This window comes from Pinus tabuliformis, chromosome 7 (genome assembly GCF_031772625.1).
Source record: "Pinus tabuliformis cultivar Carrire ecotype Pingquan chromosome 7, CPIR1, whole genome shotgun sequence".
Lineage (NCBI taxonomy): Eukaryota > Viridiplantae > Streptophyta > Pinopsida > Pinales > Pinaceae > Pinus > Pinus tabuliformis.
The window spans coordinates 1,651,353,199-1,651,375,390 of NC_142293.1; the positions used below are offsets into that span (position 1 = coordinate 1,651,353,199).

The 22,192-nt window shown below is 38.4% G+C and overlaps 1 protein-coding gene across 1 annotated transcript; it reads left to right on the top strand.

Moving 5' to 3' along the window:
• The first annotated feature begins 7,770 nt into the window (after nucleotides 1-7,770).
• Nucleotides 7,771-8,707, top strand: LOC149254756 (uncharacterized). Its single transcript, XM_089457088.1, has one exon. The coding sequence runs from the start codon at nucleotides 8,193-8,195 to the stop codon at nucleotides 8,424-8,426; it is 234 nt and encodes a 77-aa protein (XP_089313214.1). The 5' UTR covers nucleotides 7,771-8,192; the 3' UTR covers nucleotides 8,427-8,707.
• The last annotated feature ends 13,485 nt before the right edge of the window (nucleotides 8,708-22,192 follow it).

Genomic DNA, 22,192 nt, shown 5'->3' on the forward strand with positions numbered 1-22,192 from the left:
TTTTAGACTGGCTGTCAAAAATAGAAAAGTCAAATATTATTATCTCACAATAATATTTGGACTATAAACTTAATCTTATTCTCTTGGAGCACTTCAGTTTGAGCTACAGAGGTGGCACATGCAGCTGTCAGAAGGAAATACGCTTTTCTTATGAGTCAGTTGAGTTGTTGCATGCATGACTTCAGTTAGAACTCAATCAGTTGAGTTTGGTGGAGTTGATTGTGGAGTTGATGGAGTTGTGTTCAGTTTAGCTTTGTTAAACTGGTTGTATTTAGTCTAACTGGCAAATAGACTAGAGATGAGTTGGGTGAATTAGTTATTAATTAATTCACAAGTTATTAACTCATAATACAACTAATGAATACATCAGTTAACTCAGTTGCATGTCAATGCATGTTCAGTTCAACAGGGACAAGTGGTAGAGAATCAGATTGCTATCAGTTGTGACTATAGTTGTGCACCAGATCTTGCACAATAAAGGGATTGAGTATGCCAATGAGTTTGCTCACGTATTTGCCCACATTATAGCTTGTGCTCACGTCCAACAAAGAGTGAGTGACTATTTTGCAGGTGAAAAACGAGTTTGGTAAGCCATTCTCATCAGTTCTTGAGCAGGTATTGAGCAGTGGAGGCAGGCAAGCAGTGGAAGAGATTTGGAGATCAGATCTGAGCTGTATTGTGTGTAACAGAGGTGGAGATACTTGTGAGAATTATTATGCTGTGTAATGTTACATGACTCAATCATTAATATATAGATAGTGTGGGGTTTTTAGCGAGATGCTTTCCTCGGGATACATACTGTGTTAATGTGTGAATGCTCTTGATGTTTTATTGTTATTGATGCTGCTATATTGATGATCAACGTAGAGGAGCTTATGTATTGTGTATGTATTCCGCAATAGTACATGATCAGGATAATCTCTGTTGAATATGTGTTAAATTATTCAAAATTTCTACATATTCCCCCTTTCTACTGGGAGAAATCAATGGAAGGCAGTGCCAACATTACTGGTTCAATGTTTTCTCTCCCAGATCAGGTAATTGATTTCCCTGTGTCCATCCAAGACCATCCAGTTCAATGTACATTCCTCGAACTTGATGACATCTCGACCAACATTATGTTAGGTTCTAAATTATTTACCCGTTGTTCTCCCATTTCTATTGACTACCACCAACTCATATTTTCCATGACTATTTCTCGTAAGTCTGTATAGATTCCTCTTAAAACTTCTTGTACATTCTTCGTCCCTCACAAGCAAAAACTAGAACATCCAAAGCCTACATAAGTCTAGAAAAAAGCAAGAATCATTTCTTTCGCCACAACTCATCATCAATATTATTTGAAAGAAATTTCTGAAAAGAATATCCAACAATGTACTTCGGACATCCCCAATGACTTTTAGGCACAAGAAAAGTATGTGATCGATCTACCATATGCAGATGATATACAGATCAGACCACATAAAGCATCAGCTACTTTGATGAGTCCAACCAAGTTGGATTACTGCCAGAAAAAGATTATAGATCTCTTAGACAAGGGCCTAATCGAAGCAACCAAAAGCCCATGGGCGTGTCAAGCATTCTATGTCAACAAGCATTCAAAGATCAAAAGAGGCCAACCTCGCATGGTGATCAACTACAAGCCCTTAAATGCAATGTTAAAAAATATGGCATATCCTCTGCCAAATCAAGCAACGCTTCTCCAAAAACTGGAAGGATGTAACATCTTCATCAAGTTTGATCTTAAATCAGGTTTCTACCAAATTGGAATAGCTGCTAAAGATCGTTATAAAATGGCCTTCGTTGTCCCACATGGACAGTATCAATGGAAGGTAATGCCTTTCGGTTTAAAGAATGCTCCTAGTGAATTTTAAAAAAAAATGGAAGATGTTTTCTGTGGCATAGATTGGTTAATTATATACATAGATGATTATCTTGTCTGTTCCGAGAATATCCAAGAACATCAGAAACATCTCCAAATATTTTTTGAGCATTGTGTTAAACATGGATTAGCTTTTTCAAAATCCAAGATTGGGATTGGAGTAACAGATGTAAGTTTCTTAGGTTTGAAGATTGCTAATGGTAGTATCGCACTGCAAGATCATGTTCTTCTAAACCTGCAAATTTTTTTAGAGCAAATCCTAGACAAGACCCAGCTGCAACGATTCCTAGGCAGTTTGAATTATATCAGATGTTTCTATAAAGGACAAGCCCAAGATATAGTTTTCCTGCAACAAAGATTAAGGAAGGCACCAATCCCATGGAATCAAGCCATGACCGAGGCTGTGAAATCCATCAAGGAGAAAGTCCAGAACCTTCCTCCTCTCAAGCTCTTGACAGATGAAGGATTTTATGTCCTTGAAACATATGCATCAATTTCTGCACGGGGAGGCATTCTTCTTGAACGCATAAATGGCACTGAAGAGATTTGTGCCTACACCACAAGAACCTTTCATGGAGCTGAACTCAATTATCCTTCAAGCGATAAAGAAGTACTTGTAGTCAAGAAAAGTATATCTCATTTCAGGGTTTATTTAAAACTTGTTAAATTCTTGGTCTGAACCAATCTCAAAATCATGTCGGGCATGATAAAAGCAAACCGTGAACTTGTTGATATTAACGTTCGCATCATGCGATGGGTAGTCTGGTTAGACGATTATGAATTTGGTATTGAACATAAGCTCGAATACCTCAACTGCATGGTAGACCTTCTTGCACATAAAGCAGTGGACCCTCAGCTTAAAGAAGAAGCAGTACTGGGCCCGTAATAATGTGTCGGATTTTGTCCCCATATGTCGAAAGACTTTAAGGGTTGAGATAATGCAAGTTGTCCACTTGCACCCGAATCTTTACTTTTAACCGGCACTCACTGGTCATGTAATAGCTGGACGACGGATATGAATATTATAAATGAGTGGCTACGTCCCTCATAAAATTCAATCTAATTTGTTCTAGTCCTTGAGAAATTAGTCGGAATTCTCTTCTCCTCTTCTTCATAAGAGTGATGCTAGATTGCGCCTGTAGTGTCATGCTCAGTGCAATTAAAGTATTAGTCACTCGCAAAGACTAGAGTCTGTAAGTGTTATTTGCTGTCGGAATATAAGGAGAAACGTTTGGTGCAAATGTAAAGATCCAGTCTTAATAATGAGCGACATGATGCACACTAGCATGGAGAAATGATATACATGAAGACGAAAGGTTGGGGGCAACAGGTTGTCTAGACAGGCACAAAAAGGATGGAAATGAATGCATTCAAGATAGAAAGTAAGTTAAGTTGAACTAAGAATCCTTTAACTATAATGGAGTGGAAAATAGGCTTATAGTTATAACATATTTGGATTGTGAAATAAGAGATGGTTTTTGGGCATGTGGTATTGATGAGCCATGGTATTGGCCCATGGTTTGTAACAAAGTCTATTTACAAATTAATAATATCCATGGTAAAGTGGGATGAATATCCATGGTTAAAAAGTTTGCTATATTGTAAGTATTAAGTTTTTATGTGCTTATTAATGAAATTTAAATATGGTTACAAAATTATTATTTTAATTTATATGGCCAAATGGATTTTAATTTATAGCTACTATTTATATCTTATGTGGTTTAATGGGATAGTGGGTTTAGATATATCTCACAATTAGTTATAATTTTTTTTCTTTTAGATTTAACTAACAAAATGTTATAAAATTAAATTGAAATAAAATATTTATAAAATATTTTGATTTTGAAATGAGAGATGGTTCTTTGGCATGTGGTATTGATGAGCTATGGTATATGCCCATGGTTTTGTAACAAAGTCTATTTACAAGTTAATAATATCTATAGTAAAGTGGGTGTGAATATCCTTAGTTCAATTTATTTTTATATTTTAAGTTTATCGTCAGCATTAAAGTTTTAATATGCTTACTAATTAAATTTATATATATTACACAACCATTATTTTAATATATCAAGTAAAATGGATTTTACCTTATAGCTACTACTTATATGTTATATATTTTAATTTGGTATGTATATTATGACTTTCTTTTATTTAAAATGTTATTTGTAATTTTATTAATAAAAAAATTACAATTAACAAATTGAATTTTATTTTTTTAGCCTTTTATAGACACTACAACATCTGCCCCATATTGGGCTTTATATTACTTTTAACCTTTTCCTATTAGTTAATTTGGTCGCATATAAATGTTTACAAATTTTTTATGCCTTATAAATTGAACATATTAATATAAATTGAGCATATTGAGCCTACATGTAAAAATGCTGACAAACTTTCTACATCACACCATAGGGCTGTAAGGTGCTCCTCGACATAATCACCCCTTGGTTCCCATAGTTTGATGGCACATCTATGGTCATATCAATCATGCCAATATGGGTGAGGTTTGCAAACTTCCCTCTTCCCTTCTAACATGAGCAAGTCCATGAAGATATTGGAAACACTTTGGGAAAACTAAAAAAAAAAATACCTAGAAAGATTAGAGAAAGAGGTCTTCACTTTTGCTAGAATATGTGTGGAGATAGGTCTTAGCAAAAGGCTATCATATCACATAATATTGAAACAAACAACTTGCAATGGTCATTTGCAGAACACATGTCCACACATGTCCACAGAGTAAGAATTAAAAAAAATAGCAATCCACTATTTTTTTCATTTTCAAAAACATATTTTATAAAATTAAATTATAAAAAAATAATTTTTTTTTAAATCATTATACTTAATATATTTAAATATATAAATATAATATTATTTCAACTATATTAACTTACACAGTTAAGATAAATGGTTGCTATTTTCTTTATTATATAACATTAAAATTTTTGAATTATATTTAATTTTAACTAAAAATTAAAAAATATTAAAATTGATTTATTTATCCCTTAATTTTAATTAAAAATTTTCGCTTAAAAAGCTAACTGCACCGCTATCCCAATAATTAGGTTTTAGATTAAATATCCATGTCTATAGTGTCAAGGAATCATCTTGAATCTTTTAATCCAATGATGAATGAAATTAAAAAGATCTCCATTACTACTCGATCGTAACGTGCAACATAAATGAGAGAGGAAGCTCACTTTCAATTTCAAACTCAAATGATTTTAGTGTGAAAGCACAACTTTAATTGGTGTGAAAGTGGGTTCTAAAAGGTCAACATTACACACATCACCTTACAATCATGGCCGAAGTATGGATTGACCATCTCTAAATTATTTTATTATTATCATATTTGTTACTCGATCATGAGTGGTAAATTATTTTATTATTATCATATTTGTTACTCGATCATGAGTGGTTGGAGAACTTCTCCGTTAATATATGGGACTCGGGTGACAACGTTATTCCCTAAAATAGGGAAGAATACACGTGGAAAAAATAACGGAATGTTAACGGAGTGTTTTAAAAACCGATTGAGGAAATATATTATATATATATGAGGAGGATCTCAATTTAATTAAAAAATTAAACGTTAATTAAGAAAATACGTTTGAGATTTAACATTAATTTAATATTATATATATATAGATATATATATTTAAAATAAATCTCAAACGTCTTAGCTAAGAATGCATATGTATGTATAGAAGTTTCGAAGGTGCTCTCTGAGGTCTTTTTGTTTATGGTGTTGCAGGAGGGCATGGCAGTTGCATGACTTGAGACTCTATGAATAAGAGAAGCACTTTGATTCCAAGAGTTGGGGCTATCATGGAGAGGGGTATAAACAAGATCTTTGGCTCGTCTTTTTGTTTATGGTGTTGCAGGAGGGCATGGCAGTTGCATGACTTGAGACTCTATGAATAAGAGAAGCACTTTGATTCCAAGAGTTGGGGCTATCATGGAGAGGGGTATAAACAAGATCTTTGGCTCGTCATGGGTGCTCTTGTTGTGGGATATGTTAGGTACTTTCAGGTTTGGCGTTGGGGCTTTCATAATCAAACTATTATGAAAAAGCTTTAATGATATAATTGATTAATTAGAAAATATTAGTCCCTATAAAAAAAGTAGGTAATTGAATCGGTGCCTAGCTTCATCATACTCAACCCTTAGTAAAAACAAGTATAAGGGGATGGTAAGTGGAGAGTACCATATCCTATCAACTAGACTAAAGTATCAACACATCATAATGTATCAAATAGACTAAAGTATCAACACATCATAATGTTTCTATTTATATTGACATCATATCAACTAAAGATTACTCATGACAAGTTATGAAAGATATATTCATCAGATTACACCTCTCAAACCAAGTAAATATCTAATCAATGACTATTCCAAAAAGAGTCCACCCAACCATATAAAACACCCAAGTCTAGTAAGAGGGTAGTTAGTATGCAATGAGAGGTTTAATAATTGCTAGAAAAGAGTACAACACATACTAAGATGCCATTCATCAACAATTAGCCACCAAAGGAAACCCTAACAATCATCCACGGAGGATGATACTTGTAAGCATTGGCTAGAGATGATCAGTGAAGAGTTAATCATCCATATATAATAATAACATTTGCTACCATAAACATCCAAATATCGTGCACAACACTCACAATAATAGATTACTCTGCTTTCAACTCTAATGTATTTAATGTAATATCTAGAGTAAAGTTTTCCATTAAAGAGTTTGACAGTCCAAAAGAGACAATCAAGTTATTTTGGACTAATTTTTTTTGAAAGAATAAAAAACAATTGAAAAATTTCTTGCTAGCATTACTAATCAATATATTGAATAGTTAACATGTATCCTTCCACATGTTATAGTAATGTGCTAGAATTTGTACTAATTACATCACTTATAATAAGACCACATACATATAATATCCCTTAATAGAAAAAATTCCACAAAAATTAATAAAAACATTTTTTTTTTATTAATACTTCATTTTAAATATAATTTTTCTTTAAATTTATTTATTAAAATTTCTATAAAGTTTATAAAAAACATCTCTAAATTAAAATTAGAAATGAGTAGAACTTTGAAAAAATCTCTTTGAACCACGTTACAACAAATATCCAGAAATTAGAAATACAATTTCACCTCAACAATATTATTACTAATACAATTTTACTTCAAAAATATTCTAATATAATTTTACCGCAAAAGTATTCTAATTTTTACCTCAAAAATATTCTAATATAATTTTACCGCAAAAGTATTCTAATTTTTTTGCTAATAGGTAGGAATCTAAACATCATCCACCTTTAACTTGCACACGTTGATAATAACCTTTCATTTGCCCTTTAGTTTTAAGAGCATAATAAAAATGTGCTATAAATATTATCTACTAATATTATTATAGGTTAATACCAATACCTTCTACATTAATGTGCTCGCAATGGGTGGAGGGATTTTTCCACCACTCCTTGTTAACATCATCACCCAACCCTCCATAGAGGGGATGTAAGACAACAACATTAATGTTGTGAGGATATTCATCATAAAAGACAAATGGACAAAAGATTAAGGTCAAATCATTAATATGAAAAGAAAATAAAGCTGTGATTTAAAGCAAGGGTGTGGAAGAATACACTTGGAGATAGAGGATACTTGATGCAGGTGTTTACACTTTTGACCTTTTAGGGGTCCAATCATACAGCTGCACGGTTGAACAAAACCTACCACACTACTCGCATTTGCATCGCAATGCAGCAACGTGCATATGTAGAACGACAGAAGGGCATCGTTTTTCACGTTCAATCTGTTTTGGGTCCACATGAGCCGAATCTGTTGAAGCAAACACATCAAATTTATCACATGTATCCTACTGCGAACACGCCTGGTGCCTGTTCTTTGCGGTGGGTAGGAATATTCCTGAGAAGCTTCTAGAGGTGCCCACACGGCATCCAAGATCCAGCAAAACTGCGTAGGAAGGAGTTTTGGAGAAGCGTTAAACAGAAGCAACCCATCTGCCCTTTAAATCCACACCATAACACAATCATCATCAGGAATCACAGCTGAAGAATTCGTATCTGATTTAGCTCCTCTGGCTTGCAACCGATTTTCACTTTACTAAAGCACTCTAATTCGTCTCGGATTTTCACTTTACTAAAGCACTCTAATTCGTATCTGATTTAGCTCCTCTGGCTTGCAACCGTTTTTCACTTTACTAAAGCACTCTAATTCGTCTCGGATTGCAGTTTGCCCAGGTGCTGTCCTTAGGGTTTGGTGGTCGTTAGGGTTTTTGTTTCTCTAATGGCGATTCCGAAGACGACGGTAACAACTGATAGGAAGTGGCTAGAAATCGCCCCTCCTCGGAGAGTATGTGTGGGAAGACGTCGGCCCTTGGAGAAAACACTGCGGCCAATTGCAGAAGAGCGCAGTCTCAGTAATGGCGAGCTCCTGGATGGCCTTTGCCCTACTTTTCCTGCTGTCAGTGGCTTCAGGGCGGAGGGTGATAATGAAAGATTTGCGTCAGCGGAGTGTTAAAGGTTTTCCCTGCAGGTCCCGTAATCTTTTTGGAAGTCTTGAAAATCAGGGAGCTGTTTATGGGAATCGATGCGTGATCTGGATAATCCCTGTAACGGACTTATTCCTCTGTAATTGAAAGTCTTGAAAATCAGGGAGCTGTTTATGGGAATCGATGCGTGATCTGTATAATCGCTGTAACGGACTGCTTCTTCTGTAATTACCCAAATCTGTAATATATTTTTTACTCTTACGAAATTACGAAAATATGTTCAGAAATGCATGGATTTGTGTTCTGAATGGTTAGGCTCATTTCCACTGACATTATGATTGGCATTATTTGAAGATTAAATTCGGGTTTAATTATCAGGCCATAAAATTATTAATATCTTCCAGATCCACAATTCTGTGCAACATCCATTTTGGAAATTTCGACTCATGGCTGGCGCAGCAGAGGATTTAGGCTTAAATGTCTGTAACTGCAATGCACTTTTGGGAAATTAACCTCTTAATTTCTAGTTTTGATGCTTTCTTAAATAAGTCTAGTCTGGTTTAGGTGTACATAAAACCTTTTTTTCAGGATTATTCCACAGAGTCATCTCACTTAAAATTATTATTAAATCTTCCCAATCATTGTGAAAAAGAAATGTGTTTATCCCTGAACTAATGTCACACATCATAAATATCGGAAAAAATTTAAAATAGAAAAATTAAATCTCTAAACCCAAAGCCACAAACTTTTTCAACACAATTCCCAAACCACCAACTTTTTAATTTTAGAATTGACAAAACCTATTTCCAATTAATATTCACAAGAAAGGAAAAAATAAATAAATAACTGATAAATTAACTGTTCACAACTTGAAACATAGAATAAAAAACCTTCTTATCCATTTTTTCGCTACAACATCCCAAGTAAAAATTTTCCTTTCAAAAACGTCATGAAGAAAATGACATTTGCCAGCCATGGATCATTTTGAATTAAATCAAACCACCATCTTAATTCAAAATTCATATTCTACTAAATCAAAACATTGTATCCTAACTTTACTAAAATAACCTCACATTGTTTATTTTTAAACAATAAAAAACATCATTTTCATGCTTATAAAATATTTTTTTCCGATGATGTCATCTCTAAATACTACTAAATTATTATCATATTTGTTCACGAGTCATGAGTTGGAAAACATCACTAATATATGAGAGGCAAGTTTATCCGTTAATATAGCGAAGAATACACGTGGAAATAATGGAATGTTGATGGAGAATTATATATATATAAAAGGAAGACACAGTATACATATCTATTCTTGGGTTACAATGTCAATGACACACGTTTATATTATGCAGGGCCTAGCATCGATGTATATATTAATGAATGATATAAAACGTATCCTTTCATTCTAATAAAATTAAAACTTATTATGTTTCAACTTTACTGTGTGTTAAAATATTAATCGATATCTAATTTGCAATATATATATATGAATTAATTAATTAATTAGATTTCATTGTATGTATCTCAAATATATAGGGCCTGGAGTATGCCCTAAAACTGCTTCTGCTTGGCTAAGAGCTCGTCTTCCTCGGACGTAAGGAAACAGGTTAACGGCCCAAGACCCAGAGGCATCTGGCAGGAGTGAAAGCCTGCTCCCTTACGGACCACCAGCGGGTTATTTCAGGTGGCGTGGTTTTCCTTGATAACAATGATGTGTCAACTGACATTCGCCGATAGCAGCCAGAGATGGCTGTCCTCACTGTTGGTTTGACAAAATTAGTTTGATAGGTTTTTCCACCTTTTGAAAAAAAAAAAAAAATGTATCTCAAATATATCATAATTTTTTATAAAATTTGATTTTTTTAATATATCATATATTGTTTTTATAAAATTTGATATTTTTAAGTAGATGTCAGTGTTCTCTTAGTTAAGTTATATGGTAGTATTTTGGAAAAGAAGTTGAACATATGGCTTGACAGTGAAGATAAGCGGGTTAAAGGTCAAGCAGGTTTTAGAAGGCATCACTCAACAACCTCGTTACACTTAGAATCATTGTGGAGGAATGTCGCAATGATAAATCCAATCTTTTTTGTTGCTTTGTGGACTTTAGAAAGGCTTTCGATATGGTTCCTAGAAACAACCTTTAGAATAGATTAGAAGAGCTAAAAGTTCCTTTCGAGTTGAGAGCTGCCACTATTAGATTATACGAGAATGTAATTGCCAGTGAGGGGTGGTCGAAAAATATTAAGTGTAATATTGGAGTTAAACAAGGTTGCCCCCTCTCCCCTACCCTATTTGGCATTTACATTGACAAGCTCGAAGGTTATTTAGAGGAAGCAGGATGTGTTGGCACGCTCTTAGCTGGGCTAGTCGTCATCCTTCTTCTCTATGCTGACGATATTGTTCTCCTCGCAAGGTGTCCATCTGAACTTGATAAGCAGCTTAGACTTCTTAAGCATTTCTGCTCTACCATGGGCATGACTATTAACACTGACAAAACAAAAGTTATGATTATCAAATTCAAGAAGGACACCTACGCTAATTTTATATATGACAATAATAACTTGGAGGAAGTATATTCTTACAAGTACCTTGGAATTGATATTCATCAAAATCTCAACTGGAACTATGGCATTAAGAAAAGGATTAATGGGGGGTGGAAAGCTTACTTTGGTCTTGAAAATAATTGTAAAACGGCAAACCTCGTAATGTGGGAAAAAAAGAAGTTCCTCTTTGAAAGTTTAGTCACTCCTGTTATCTTATATGGATGTGAGGTTTGGGGTTGCAACATCTCTAGAGAATCGTGGAGAAAGATTGAGAAAATCCAAAAGCGCTTTATAACATATAACCTGAAAATTAAAAGCAATACACCCTACCCTATTCTCCTTATAGAAGTAGGTCTTTCCCCTATCGAAAGCCTAGCTATGACTAGGCTTCTGTTGTACAAGCACAAGCTCAATAACATAGGAGATCATAGACTTCCCAAGCTAGCTTTAAATTCCAGCCAAAACCATCTAAGGCTCAAACGGGGTTGGTATAAAGACACGAGGGCATGGATGAACCATTGGGAGATCAACAAGAACGATGCATTGCAAAACATTAATAAAATTAAAAATATTGTTATTTCAAAGTTCAAAGAAAAAATGTGGTGTGAGAAAGATTTAGCGGCTAAAAGAAAATTGAGTTATTATAAGAAGGTCATCAACCCCACCCTAGAACATCAAAAGTATCTCTTTGTTTTAGCTAGCTCAAAGAAGAAAATTAATTTAGCAAAGCTTAGAGCGAACTCTCATGAGCTCCATAGTGAAACAGGTCGTTGGACAGTTCCTAAAACACCATGGACGGAAAGAATCTGCCATCTCTGTGATAATAGGAACATTGAGGATGAAAACCACTTCCTCTTAGAGTGCCCCGCATACAACCACATTAGATCTCAGTTTCATAATCTTTGTCGCAACACTGACCTTCCTAGCCTTTTACAATGTCAAAATTACAGTGAGCTTGGGAGGCTTCTCTCCAAGCTTTTTGAGCATAGAAATAAAACCTTAAATCAAACTAAATAATTTGTTTCTCTAGGTCCGATAGACCAAAGTTTGGCCTTTTACAATGTCAAAATTACAGTGAGCTTGGGAGGCTTCTCTCCAAGCTTTTTGAGCATAGAAATAAAACCTTAAATCAAACTAAATAATTTGTTTCTCTAGGTCCGATAGACCAAAGTTTGGTCTCAGTGGACGTTAACCATCATCATCATCATCATCAATATCTAGTAATTTGTAAATATTTTAATTTATTTTTATTAAAATTAATCATGTAATTTTTAACTATGTAAATAATTTAATCCACAATTGTATTTTTTGTTTAAATTTGAAACACTTCAAGTGTTTAAGTTTTAATTAACAATTTCAACACTCTTTCTGCAAAATTTCTGCAACTCCATTTTGTACCCTAGTAGACTTAGGGTTGAATTTGTTCTCAGGTCACTGAGTTAATCACTTTGGATTCATAAAAGAATCCTCTATCCAATGGCATATGAGTTTGGCATTTTTTAATTCATATGATATTTTTCATCTAATTCTTTTAAAAATAATGTTTGATTTTTTTGAAATATTTTAAAGAGATTGAATAAAAAATCAATATCTTAAAATATAATCAACTAATTTTTTTCAAAAAATACTGCTATATTAATTTACTATTTTTTATATCATATTTAAATTTTAAAAAAATTTAAACATAAAATTAATTAAAGTTTTAATTTTTAAAATTTAATTTTATTTAATTAAAATAATAAAATTAACTTATTTATCCCAACTTTCCATTAAAAAGTTAACTGCACCGCGACCCCAAAAAGTTGGCTTTTGGATTAAATATCCATGTAGTTAATGTCAAGGAATTAGCCTTGATTTTAATCCAATGATGAATAACATTAAAGAGATCTCCATTACTACTCTATCGTGAGTAACGTGCAACATAAATGAGAGAGGAAGCTCAACTTCAATTTGAAACTCAAATGTGAAAGCGCGACTTTAATTAGTGTGAAAGTGGATCCTAAAAGGTCAACGTCACACACTGCACCTTACAATCATGGCCGAAGTATGGATTGACTATCTCTAAATTATTTTATTATTATAATATTTGTTACTCAGTCATGAGTTGGAGAACTTCTCCGCTTATATATGGGACTCCGGAGACAACGTTATTCCCTAACATAGGGAAGAATACACGTGGAAAAAATAACGGAATCTTAATGGAGTGTTTTAAAAAACGATGGAGAATTATATTAATTTTTAAGTTACATTATTAATGAAATATATTTATTACGGGGATTTTAATTTAATTAAAAATGTAAAAAATTAAATGTTAGTTAAAAATAATAATAATAATAAGATTTAACATTTATTTAATTAAAAATGTAAAAAACCAAAATTATTTTTAAGATAAATTTTAATTTTTTAAAACTAAAAATATAGATGTATGTCTGGAAATTTTGAAGATAACAATTTTTGGCAATTCATTCATTCTATTCTTAGAGAAGTCTACCTATTTCTAGATTAGTTAGGAAGTATGGGGAGGCAATTGCATGATTGCAAAATTCAGTGAGCAAGGGAAACACTTTGATTCCAAGAATTGGAGCTATCTTAGGGAGAGACAAACAAAACCCCTGGCTTGTCATTACGAGATAAACAAGATCCCTAAGTTGTCATAAGTACTCTGGTTTTGGTTGTGGCATCTGTTAGGTACTTTTAGGTTTGGCGTTAGCATCTTTGTAATCAAAGTATTATAGTGGTAACCACTATTTCAACAAATAAATATTATAATACCTAATTCACCAGCGCAGAAAAAATGAGTAGAGATATTTTTCCACCTCTCTCATTGTTTACATCTTCACCCAACCCTCCATAGAGGGGATGTAAAACAACAACATTAATGTTGTGAGGACATTCAAGATAAAAGACAAATGGAGAAAAGATTAAGGTCAAATAATTAATACGAAGAAAAAATAAAGTTGTGATAAAGCAAGTGTAAGGACCTGCGGTTCTTACCGCGACCTTCGGCACAAGGGCAACTCATTTAGCAAGGGCCGAGTTGGAAAACATAAGCAAAGTGCAAGCTTGGACCAAATGCACGAAGTGATAAGTAAAAATGTGCATAGAGGAGGAGCGAGTTACATGGTTTATATGATGAACGAGTGAGGGCGTTCATCCTTAACGAGCCAACGGTGGAAATTATGAATTGGAGCATTGGTCGATGAGCTGACCAACCAAGGGCGTTAGTTAGCTTGAAACAAGGGTCGGCCGTGGTAATGGCACGACACACTACAACGCATATATATTGAGCACATTTGGAATCGCTCAAGCTTTCGAACAAGCAACTCAAGGAGGAAGTGTGAAGTTAAAGTGTAGCCAATGTTCTTTACCTGGATTTGCCATGAACCTACTGACAACTCCAACTGCATGTGAAATGTCAGGTCTTGTAGATACCATTGCATACATTAAGTTGCCTACAGCATTTGCATATGGTACATGAGACATATACTGCTTATCTTCATCAACTCTAGGACTTAAAACCGAAGAAAGCTTAAAATGGGAAGATAGTGGAACATTAATAGGTTTCACAATTTGTTGTCAAACTAACACAGGTGAAAGCGCCAGGCGCCTGCAGTTGTCACAAGTTCTTGGGTAGCTCAAGTGAGTGCCCGCCCGTCGTGCAAAGTTGTAAACAGTGGGACTCGGGTGAGACTACCGTGCGAAGGTTGAACGATGGAACATTGGTGAAGCTGGGTGCGAAGGAAGAGGGTGTCTTCGTGACTTGGTGGAGCCACCCGCCCATCGTGCACGAAACAAGGTTCGGTTGTGAAGTGCAGAAAGGCAGCTCGTGTGAGGGCGCGCTGGCCCATCTTGGGCAAGGAAATCTTGGTTGTCACACGGTGGTGTGATGAAGTTGTAAAATTGGCTAAGTATGAAACTTGGTGTTTCCAAGTATACTTGTAAAGCTTTGTAAACATTATAATATATTGTATTCAGGCAGACTCATTGTTCAGGGAGTTGCCCCTCCCTTTATACTGTGCAATTGTGTTCTTCGTTTATAATTGCTGATGATAATGAATGTGTATGGGTGTTCATTGGTATAAAGGAAACATAATAATACTTGGTTGCGAAAAACAAACTAAGTAGACTAATGGTTAGGCGTAGTCCACGAACATAAGTATTGGTGAAAAGAAAGTGTTCGGTGGTTCCGCACCTCTCCAAGAGCAGTTGAAAGACTACCGTCAGCCTGGGGGCATGACAGGAGGTATCAGAGCTAGTCTGAAGACTTGGAGAAGTCTTGCAGGAAGCTGGGTGAAGCAAGTGTGTAAGCACTTGACAATTGATGACAGTGGAAGCAGGTACTTGCAGGTGAAGGAAGCTGGTTTCACATACAAGTGGAACAAGGGCTGGTTCATGGTTGCAGGCAACTTGGTGAAGAATCAAGAAGGATGTCTATCTTGCAGGAAATGGGTTTTGCAACCTTCAAGGAATTTGAAGGAAGTCTACTTGAAGAATCATGTAAGGTTGAACAATGATTTGCAAAATGGGGCAAAGGCTTGTTCAAAGCAAAGGATGCTCTTCGTGCTTTGGTCAAGGAAGGGATTTCTGACGGGAATAGGGACGAAGCCTATCGACTTGCAAAGGAAGTGGACTTGTTTGATGCAGAACTCAAGGAATTGAAGATAAGGTAGGACTTGATTCGAGAGAAGTGGAAATGGCTAACTCTTGAGAAGAAGCATTTCATAGCTTTGACTCATAAGGAGGAAGCTGCAGAATGTGATGATAAGGAAGAGGAAGCCGTGGTGATTGAGGATGTTGCAGATGTGACAACGATGGAAGATGAACTTGAGATTGATCAAGTTGGACCAGGATCGTGCAGTTTGCAGACATGGATGGATGAGGATACTCACATGGAGGAACCTCATGATGATGATGTAAGTACAGTTGATACTTGTGTTTCACTTGAGCATTTGGTAGAGGGACCGTATGCAGGGAAGAGCAAAGTCAGTTTGTTGATGCTAGTGAGAATCTTACTATGGATGTCTATGATGAGAACTTGTATGGAGAAGCAAGGATTGTTGACTGTTGCAAGACTTGTTGGGGTTGTTTGTGACCTTCTGATAAAAGGTGCAAAGGCCCGTGACAAGGGAGGAACATGATGATTGTTGCGAAGGATTGGGTCATGCTTTAGCCACATGGAGAATTGGCTAAGTGCCCGGCATGACTCATGGACATATTGGAAGAGGGCACACGCTTGAGGTATGATGATATTTGGGTGGACTTCTCATGGTCGAGACCAAGAAAAAGTCTTGGTGGAACCTTTAGTAAGGGAGCTATGATGGAAGGGACTCGTGATGGTGATGATATGGTTGGCTGACCAAGTTCACTAGACTGAAGATTGCAGACTTGGATGAGGATGACCGATTATTGTGATGAGTCTACTTGGTTAGACTACATGGGAAAGTTAGTCATGGACATCAGGCTCGAGACATGGAGCTTGGCAGTCTTCTGCAGGGACATGATGCAGGAGCACTTGTAGAGGTGTCATTTATGGACATCCAATGAGGAGTGCCAAGGCAGGGATGTTGTGCAGGTGGATTTGCTGGTGTGACATGGAGATGTTTTACTTATGAGCCGATGGAGAGGTTGTGCACTTATGTACAACAATGACATAGACTTGGATGGAGTTGTGAGCAGACTATGGAGCATTCCTACTACATGGAGAGCTGAGGCATCCTGCAAAGACCTTTGGGCCGAGACTTGTATGCTCGCTGAGGTGTTGGTTGGAGATGCCTTATGGAGCTCATGATGACATGAGGTTGTGACTTTTAGGGACTTCATATATAGTGGACTTGGAGGATCTGATGCATTGAGGAGCTGAGGTCAGAGACTTTGATGTAGGATGGGGTGCATACTTTCAAGTACATGTATGGGTGTGGCTTGGAAGAGTGACTTGATGTGGAGGATCGATATGAGACACTTTGGAGTGATGGAGTTACAACGATGATGATGCCTTGGTGACAACACTTGGGCATGGGTTGAGCCAAGACTCAACCACTTTTGACACATGGGAGCTGATTGATCTATGATCATGGGCAGCACATGGATAGATGAGACAGGTGTATACTTGTTTCTATGGCAGACTTGAGGGATGGCACATACAGATATGATGGAGGTGACTTCATGGACCTGGATGTGGCACATCGAGAGTCGGAGTTTGAGGAGATGATCTCTTCACCTTGAGGAGATGGATGTTTTGTAGATGGATGATGATGTTGGGATAGATGCAGCTGATTTCATGCAGCACATTGACACCAAACATCATGGACAGCATGTTGCAGATGAGATGGAGACTACTTCATGGACCTGAGCATGGCTTACTTGTATGGAGATGGATTCTCGATCGAGTTGAGGATATGACGAGATGTTCTGAGAAACGACTAATGATGGCATGAGGATGTGCATTCTCATGGTTTGAGCGTGACAGTTGGATTAGGTACCCAACTAGTTCAGACATGAGGGAGCTCAATGTACAGAGATGTGTTAGCATTGTGTTGGAGTATCATGGCAGCAGTTCACACAAGGAAGACACATGATGAGGTCGACACGAGAGGTTGCAGCAAGAATGTAGCTTGAGATGGAGGGACCAACCTTCCGCGATGGGGAGCAGCGTGTGGAGATTGCAACGAGATGGTCGATGGTCATGGATTGAGATGGTTTTCGGTGTATGGCATACCGATGGGGTGTATACCTTGGTATGGTGATCTTGGTGACAGTTGGTTGCCGGGACAAGATATCGTCGAGGACGACAATGATTTTAAGTGGGGGAGGATGTAAGGACCTGCGGTTCTTACTGCGACCTCCGGCACAAGGTGCGACTCGTTTGGCAAGGGTCGAGATGGAAAACATAAGCGAAGTGCGAGCTTGGACCAAATGCGCAAAGTGATAAGTAAAAATGCGCATAGAGGAGGAGTGAGCTACATGGTTTATACGATGAACGAGTGAGGGCGTTCATCCTTAACGAGCCGACGGTGGAAGTTATGAATTGGAGCGTTGGTCGATGAGCTGACCAACCAAGGGCGTCGGTTAGCTTGAAACAAGGGTCGGCCGTGGTAATGGCACGACACACTACAACACATATATGTTGGGTGCATTTGGAATCGCTCAAGCTTTTGAACAAGCAACTCAAGGAGGAAGTGCGAAGTTAAAGTGTAGCCGTAGCGAGGAAGGGAAGGCGCAGCTCTATGCGCCCAACCTTGGGCAAGGCCGCACAAAGATAATCACATAGGTCTCGGGTGAAGGTGTGGGTAGGAGCGCCCATTGTTCAGAAGGAGAACGAGTGAAGGCAAGCGTTTACAAGTCTTCTACGAAGTAGTGCGAGGTAAAGGGGCTGCAGCAAGAAGAGAAGGCATAGGTTGTATGCGCCCAAGTCTTGGGCAGCTCGTTTAGGCAGCACGATTCTTGCAGGAAGGTGAGAGGCGCCGATGCACGAGTGAAGGCGCCGGGCGGCCGTAGTTGTCACGGGTTGTGAGGGTCCGCCCATTGTGCAAAGTTGTAAACGGTGGGACTCGGGTGAGACTACCGTGCGAAGGTTGAACGGTGGAACATTGGTGAAGCCGGGTGCGAAGTAAGAGGGTGCCTTGGTGACTTGGTGGAGTCACCCACCCGTCGTGCACGAAACAAGGTTCGGTTGTGAAGTGCGGAAAGGCAGCTCATGTGAAGGTGCACCGGCCCAACTTGGGCAAGGAAATCTTGGTTGTCACACAGTGGCGTGACAAAGTTGTAAAATTGGCTAAGTATGAAACTTGGTGTTTACAAGTATACTTGTAAAGCTTTGTAAACATTATAATATATTGTATTCGAGCAGACTCATTGTTCAGGGAGTTTCCCCTCCATTTATACTGTGCAATTGTGTTCTTTGTTTATAATTGCTGATGATAATGAATGTGTATGGGTGGTCATTGGTATAAAGAAAACATAATAATACTTGGTTGCGAAAAACAAACTAAGTAGACTAATGGTTAAGCGTAGTCCATGAACATAAGTATTGGTGAAAAGAAAGTGTTCGGTGGTGCCGCACCTCGCCAAGAGCGGTTGAAAGACTACCACCGGCCTAGGGGCGTGACAGCAGGGTTGTAACGACCTGCGTTCTCCCGGTTTGTGCAACGAGCGGTTCATCCCTCGGGCGCGCGTTTTGGAGAAGTGTGACTGCGGTTATGTTGGAGGATGAGCTCACGACTTGGATGTGCGATGTATTATGCGCACAAGGAAGTGAAGAGCGAGTGTATATATGGCGTGGAGCTTGTATGGAGGTCGACCTACATCAATGAAGGGGCCGACATGATATATGAAGCTTATGCGATGGCGTAGGGGCTTTGGGCGAGTCGGCTGGGCAGCCTAGACTATGCCCCACACTTGGTATATATTACAGTGCGTTGACTCTCATTTGGAGCATCACTCATTCGCTAACATCTTCACCAAGGAGATAGGCACAGTTCTAGTGTGCAAATCCAAGAGGAGAAAGGCACAGATACGAATGTGCCCATTCTTGGGCACGGTTGCATGGAAGTGACTCGTTTATCTCGGTTGTGGGTGAAGGTGCAGGCAGGAGCACCCGGTGGTTGAGTGAAGGCGTGCACGAGTGTGTGGCACCTGGTTTATGTGACGACTTGGCACAGGTTCTTGGGTGGCTCGGGTGAGCGCCCGCCCGGTGTGCAAGTGTGCACGGTGACTTGGTGAAGTGTTGAGATTGTGAACGGAGGTGTGTCTCAGGTAGAGGCGCCCGTGTGTGACGACTTGGAGGCACGCCCGAGTTGGGCAAACAACACAATCGTGCGACAAGGTGAACGAAGCGTTGGTGAGTCGTGCGGCGACCGTGTAGAGGTGCCGACGAGCTAGGCAACCGAGTTTTGCCTTGGATTGTAAATTTGGCTAAGTATGAAACTTGGGGTTCCCAAGTATACTTGTTTAGCTTTGTAAACTGTTGTATAATATATTATCGGGCAGACTCATTGTTCAGGGAGTTGCCCCTCCCTTTATACTGTGCAATTGTGTTCATCATTTATAATTGTTGTTGATAATGAATGTGTATGGGTGTTCATGGGTATAAAGGATAACATAATAATACTTGGTCGCAAAACACAAACTAAGTAGGAGTAAGTGTTTATGCGTAGTCCATGAACATAAGTATTGGTGAAAAGAAAGTGTTCGATGGTGCTGCACCTCGCTAAGAGCGGTTGAAAGACTACCGCCGGCTTGGGGGCGTGACAGGGGGTATCAGAGGAGCTGATTTAGGCATTGAAGGTTGAAGCTGCTACACACCTTCACCGAAGTGAAGGTGGTATCAGAGCTGGCTGATGACCGATTTGACGATGAAGTGTTGATCCCACTGCACTATCGTGATAGTTGGTATCAGAGCTCGATTGGAGCTGGACATTGAAGCTGATTCAGGGTTGAAGAAGCTTGACAGTTGGTGACAGTGAAGCAGGTACTTGCAGGTGAAGGAAGCTGTTTCACATACAAGTGGAACAAGAGCTGGTTCAGGTTGCAGGCATCTTGGTGAAGCTATTGGATGGTCGAAACTAGATCGCAAAGAAGAAGGAAGCTGTTAGCAATGGCAGCTGAATCTCAGGCTGGGTCTAGTCACGATGTGCAGGATGCTACTATAGCACTTATGGAAAAAGTGTTGGTGAAGATGGAGGACTTGGAAACTTCCTGGAATAAGAAGATGGATTTGTTCAATAAGGAGTAAGAGGCCAATTCGAAGATGAAGGAAGAGCTCGAAGAACTCCGGACTCAACACGAGTACACTGATCTTATGTGTACACAACTTGAAGTAAGGGTCAAGGAGGTTGAAGAGGCAAGAGACCAAGGTCTTACAGAGATCGTGGGTTTGCGAAAATCTCTTGATGAAGCCAGAGATGAGATCGCGGTGTTGAAGAAGGTCGTGAGGCATAACTCAGGTGGAGGAGTGCCTCATGTGAAAGTCAAGGAACCGGAATCTTACGATGGTACAAGGAGTGCAAAGACTCTTGGCAACTTTCTATGGGACATGGAGAAATACTTGGAACGATTGGGTCTATCTGATAATGAGATGAAGGTCAAGGCAGCTACTCAACTCTTAACAAACGATGCTAAGATGTGGTGGCGAAGAAGGATGGATCAGATTGCCAATGGCAGTGCTGGTGACATTACTTCGTGGGATGACATGCAGAAAGCTTTGCAGACCATTTCAGTCCCCAGGATGAAACATGGTAAGCAAGGATGAAAATTAAGTTCATAAAGCAGACTGGGAACCTTCAGACATATCAGCGGGAGTTTGCAAGTGCGGTTCTGGAACTTCCTGACATGGCGGAGAGGGACAAGGTGTTCAATTTCATTATTGGGTTGAAGCCTTGGGCACGCAATGAAGTGAAGAGGCAGAGGATTAGAACACTTGAGGAAGCTTTTGCTGTTGTGGACAGGTTGGTGGAGCATTATGATGAGACTTCTGATGATAGGAAGAAGAAGTCCGATAAGCCGAAAGATAAGAAGAAGGATGATGCTTCGAAATCAGATGATAATTCGAAGACGAAGAAAGCCTTGAAGTGTTGGATATGTGCTGGACCACATACGGTGAAGAATTGTCCTTCTAGACCGAAAGTGGCTGCGATTGCACAATCTAATGCGAAGAATGAAGAAGCTTCTGTGGGGATGATGCAGATACTTGGTGGTGGTGCTGCTACAGAGGTGGTCTCTCGGAGGGATCCTGAGAGGAACAGGTTGGAGTATGTTCGAATGAAGGTTGGAGGTGCTGATATACTCACTATGGTGGATAGTGGGGCTTCTCACAACTTCATGGGAGAAGATACTGCGAGAAGAATTGGGCTGAAATTTGTACCGGTGAAGGCACAGATGAAGACAGTCAATTCTCCTCCTGATAATGTTCTTGGTATAGCTGAAAAGGTGGACACGACACTTGGTGAGTGGACAGGGAAGGTCGACTTCACTATAGTGTGGATTGATGACTACGAAGCTGTGCTGCAAATGGAATTCATGAAACATTTTGATGCTATGATTGTTCCACATTTGAGGAAGTTGTACATTTACGATGGAAGGGAGGATGTACCCATTGGTGTACCAACCATTGGAGTGACAAGGCTTGATTGTAAGTTGGCAGTGATGCAAATGGAGGATGAGAAGCGGATGGAAGATATGAGTAAGCGGTTGTCTACGGTTGAGACAAAGCTTACCGAGCAATCATTGGTCATCAGGACACTTTC